This window comes from Alligator sinensis, unplaced genomic scaffold (genome assembly GCF_000455745.1).
Source record: "Alligator sinensis unplaced genomic scaffold, ASM45574v1 scaffold274_1, whole genome shotgun sequence".
NCBI lineage: Eukaryota > Metazoa > Chordata > Crocodylia > Alligatoridae > Alligator > Alligator sinensis.
Window position 1 is genome coordinate 1,304,090 of NW_005842124.1, and position 4,622 is coordinate 1,308,711.

At 42.1% G+C, this 4,622-nt stretch overlaps 1 protein-coding gene across 1 annotated transcript; it reads left to right on the forward strand.

The window, feature by feature from the left end:
- Positions 1 to 752: 752 nt before the first annotated feature.
- On the forward strand, positions 753 to 3,112 carry TMEM174 (transmembrane protein 174). Its single transcript, XM_006024894.2, has 2 exons — positions 753 to 1,454; positions 2,847 to 3,112. Exons 1-2 carry the CDS (start codon positions 823 to 825, stop codon positions 2,941 to 2,943), a joined length of 729 nt encoding a protein of 242 aa, XP_006024956.1. The 5' UTR covers positions 753 to 822; the 3' UTR covers positions 2,944 to 3,112.
- The last annotated feature ends 1,510 nt before the right edge of the window (positions 3,113 to 4,622 follow it).

Below are 4,622 nucleotides of genomic sequence, written 5' to 3' on the forward strand. Positions count from 1 at the left end.
TGGCAGAACTGTTGTAAAAATGTCAACAGTTATAGAGCAGTTATAGCATAACTGAGCCACCTTCATAAATCTAGCCCAGCTTTTCAAATGTAATAAGGCTTAAAGAAAAAAAAGACCATTTTATTAACTTCTGGAACTTCGTGTGGTCCGTTCAACACCTACCATCCCATTTTACATCCTCTCCCACCCACTCACTTTAATTTTGACAAAACATCCAAAATTTGGCTTCAATGATTTCTTTTTTTATAATCAAGGAAGTTCTGGACACCTGCCAGAGCTGTGATAGAAGTTGCAGGCTTTGCTATAAATATCATGCTGCTGAATGTGGTGGTTTCCTACAGATATAGGTTGTGCAAGTCATTGCTCCAAGGAGAATAACCAAGTAATCATAGTGCTATTAACTAAATGTTTGCTGTTGATTATGTTAGAGACATCAGCTGGCAGCAAGCCCAGGCTAAGCAATGGTCTCTGCAGCTTTGTCTGTCCCAGTCTGCACTGGTACTGAGAGCTACTGTGGGTGAGTGCCAAAATTAAAGAATAGGACAAGTAGGGGGACAAATAACCGTGAAATATTCAAGCCATCTCACAAGCAAGCAACATTGCAATAGATAATTCAAGGCATTTTAAGTAAAGCACTTCAGGCTTCACTTCCCAGACCTTTATTCCTCTAAGCAAAGTTTAGTCCTTCACATGATGTACTCTGTTAACCATACACGCACAAAGTTCTTATATAACTAACTTGAACCTTTTGGCTTTGCATGATATGCAGGGGCTCTTACAGACTCTCTCACACATAAGCCAGAAGAGATATGGCATATTGTAATGGAGCAGAACAGCAATAATGTAGAGGATTTTTCTCTCAATGTATTTTCTGTCACACCTTATCAGCCTAGCAGATCTGATGCCCTGGTGTCAGATGATGACAAAGCTGGTGCTACTGTGTTCTTTTCAGGTGTGTTTCTGGGATTGGTGGGGATCACTTTCACAGTGATGGGTTGGATCAGATATGAAGGCATTACTCACCTGAAGTGGACTCAGTTATTAGGGCCGATTCTGCTTTCTGTTAGCGTGACTTTTATTCTAATTGCTGTGTGCAAATTTAAAATGCTTACATGTAAATTGTGCAAAGAAAGTGATGAAAGTGCATCAGATGTGGACCAGATTCCAAGTCGACAGTCCTTTGTTTTTACTGGAATTAACCAACCTATCACTTTTCATGGTGCTACAGTGGTACAGTACATCCCTCCTCCTTATTCAGCCCAGGAGGGAACCACTATGAATCCAGCCCATCTGCACCCAGTGCTTGGCTGTCGTAGTGTTTCTTCTTCAGGTGAATCAACAATTCCTACTTCAAGCCCTCCCCAGTACTATACTGTGTACCCTCTGGAAAATCCAGCTTTTACCGAAGATGAGAACTATCCTGCCTATCTAGTAGGTGACACAATGGATCAGAGGTATGTCTTCTGATGTGTTTTTTAGTTGGTCTGTATACAGTGCTGTGAAATTGCAAAGCTGTTATTTGGTATTAAATTGCAAAGCATTTAATAATGTGATTATTATTTAATAATGTGCATTATTAAATAATGCAATTTAATAATTGCAAAGCATTATTATAATGTGTATAAATGCTATAGTGCTTCTTGAGAAAATTCCTATGATTTACTTTATAAAGGCAACAGGAGCCATAACAGATATTTTAAAATAATGTTGAAGATTGTAAATATTCAGTTTCTATATAGTATTTTTAGTCTTTACAGACCTTGTCATTGTGCAAACTCCTCCCTGTTGTGTGCATGTGTGGGGTTTATTTGCTTCTCTCCAGTCCTCTCCCTTACTGGCTGTGCTATCATTCACCTAGAGATAATAAGCTGGTCATTTTCTTTGTTAAAGCAGTTTCACTGTAATGGTAATATGATCATAGTAGCACAGCCAATTCAGAAACAACCTTCCTGTGATAATGAAAGCATCTGTTCTGTAGCAGATGTTCTCCTTAGTGACAATGGATTTCCAATCCCACTGTGTGCAAACTTCCAGTCCTTATTCTCGTTTCCCTTATTGGTATTGATTGAATCATTGATTTGGATGTTATAAGAGTAGTGCAAAGTTGCCATAATAAAAGACAAAAGGAAATCATTTCATATCTATCTGTTATATTTTTTCCTTTAAAAAACAACTGTAGGCGGTGTTAAAAATTAATTCCTTTAGAAGAGAGGATAAGCTTTTTAAAGTTTTTTTGAAGGTCACTTGTGGAGATCCTGGTTAACTAATAATATTTGCCAACACATGTGATAGACAAAGCTAGTATGAACATTAACATCTTGGCATTTTTACTAGAAAAGTAAAAAAAATCATCACAGTAGCATTAGACCTCATCCCACATTTTCTTCAGCTAAACTCCTACTGCTGTCAGGAACAGGCAGCTAGGGATGAGCAGTAGCATTACTAGGAGTGGGCAAGAGGGGCACCTGCTCCCCACTCCTGCAGAGGCCATGCCCCAACAACATACCCATGCTGGGAACACCAAAACAGTTCACAGCTGCTGCTGCTTTAAGAGCAACAGCCAAAGTAGGTGGAGCATGCAGCCTTGGCAGCAGCAGTTATGTCGGGGACTACTTAGGAGGTCCTGGCATGGGTAAGATTGCTGTGCTCCCCTGCACCCTACTCTTGGAACCATACATCCTTCTCACCCTCAGAATTGTACAACCCCACATGCACCCCTCCTGCTCTCACAAACTGTGTGTCCCCCTGCAGGATTTGCCCTAGGCACCATCTCTGCTTGTTATGCCAGTGGGTATGTGTGTGTTTTTTGTATAACATGTCACCTCTTTTGTTTCTCTCACTTGCAGATCAGATGACTATCCTGACGAGCCAGAAGAATTGCTAGAAGAAATTTGTGACAACTTCTCACCTCCGCCTTATGAGGAAATATACCCATTGTCTTAATGAAGACTGGATGACTAGGACTTCAATAAAGACTGAAGTTCTAAGACATCCTGGCACTCATAGTCTACTTGTGTGTTATCAAGATATAGTATGCACATTAAACAAGTATAAGATTCTGATAAACCCCAATATGCCAATATAGTGGAGATATATTTAGCTGACTAGCTGACCACATTTTCTCTTTCTGAATTTATTATTTATAGTACAGCTTACAAACATGCATACCTAATTTCAGGCTCCTAAATTCATATTTAAGCCTCTAAACAAGTAACCCAGTTTTCAGAAGTTCTGGAGATGGTAGCATTTGAATACCCAAAAGGTGATGCAGTTCCTATGATTTACTATGATTTTACTATGTTTTACTATGAATCCTATGATTCGTGGTCACTGTCCCCAAGGTGACCACGAATCTGCAGCTCCCCTACCAGGTCTTCCCCCGTAGCCAACACCAAGTCCAGTAAGGCATTCCCCCTAGTGGGACCATATACCTCCTGCATTAGGTGAAGGTCCTGCACACAGGTTAAGAACCTATGAGAACAGTTGGATTTGGCTGACTGGTCCTCCCAGCAGATGTCAGGGTAGTTTAGGTCCGCCATGACAACCACGTCCCTAGACTGTATGACCTCTGAGAGCTGCCTCAAGAATTCCAAGTCTAGCTTTTCCTCTTGGTGCGGTGGTTTGTAGCAGACCCCCACCACCAAGTCCCTTTCCCCACAACCTCCATGTATCCTAACCCACAATGCCTCAACTTTCTCCTCCTCTGATCCCATTTTGATTAGGGTAGATGTATAATGCTCCTTTACATAGAGAGTAACCCCACCCCCTTTCCTCCCTACTCTGTCCCTTCTGTACAACTTGTAGCCCTCAATGTGTACTGCCCAGTCATGGGTAGGGTCCCACCAGGTTTCTGTTAGCCCCACTAAATCGAAGTTATTATCTGCAGGCAGAAGTGTGAGTTCTTCCTGCTGTTCCCCATGCTCCTAGCATTAGTATGGAGGCACTTGAGCCCTCCGAATGGTGCCTTTGGTGCCCCCCCCACCCCCGTTCTGATGCCCAAAGGGCCCCTTAGTATTTACCTGGGATATACTGCTGCCTGTCTTACAGTTTGTAGGTTCTAGACTCTCTCCATCTCCTGCCTCCCCGTCCCCCATCATACTTAGTTTAAAGCCCTGCTTTATGTCCATTTTAGGGACCTAGCTTCAAAACTGGGATTCTCCCAAATCCCTGCTTAACATTGGAGATGCCTAAAATTCTTGGGCACCTCAGTTTTCACCAGTCAAATTTGCAGGTACCCAGAAGTGCCTCAGTCTTCATCTTGCTGAGTAGCTAGTCACCTAGTTCATGCAGAAGCCCATCAGAATTAACAAACCAGGCCTTCATTGCTTATTTTGCTAGTAGGCATTGGACCATACTCAGTAGATCAACCTTCACCCAAAAAAGAAGAGGCTGAGGTGGTGCCTCTCCCAATGAGTATAATAGCTTAATGATTATTCAGGGTGTAGGAGATACAGGTTTCAATTCCCCACTCTGTTTGAGGGGATGCAAACTCCCAGAAGATTGCCTGAACTGTCAGACTATAGACTTTTGTAGGGCCTAAACAAGGCCAGGTGGAATGGCTATCAGTCTTCCCTGTAGGGTGAAGCAGTGCCGCTGTGCATAAAACCAAAGAGAATGTATGG

What these genes read in the sequence shown, in the direction of transcription:
- TMEM174 (XM_006024894.2), top strand. Translation starts at nt 823, where the DNA reads ATGGAGCAGAACAGCAATAATGTAGAGGATTTTTCTCTCAATGTATTT. An exon ending in GGTGACACAATGGATCAGAG is followed by an intron (nt 1,455 to 2,846) that starts GTATGTCTTCTG and finishes TCTCACTTGCAG; the next exon opens with ATCAGATGACTATCCTGACG.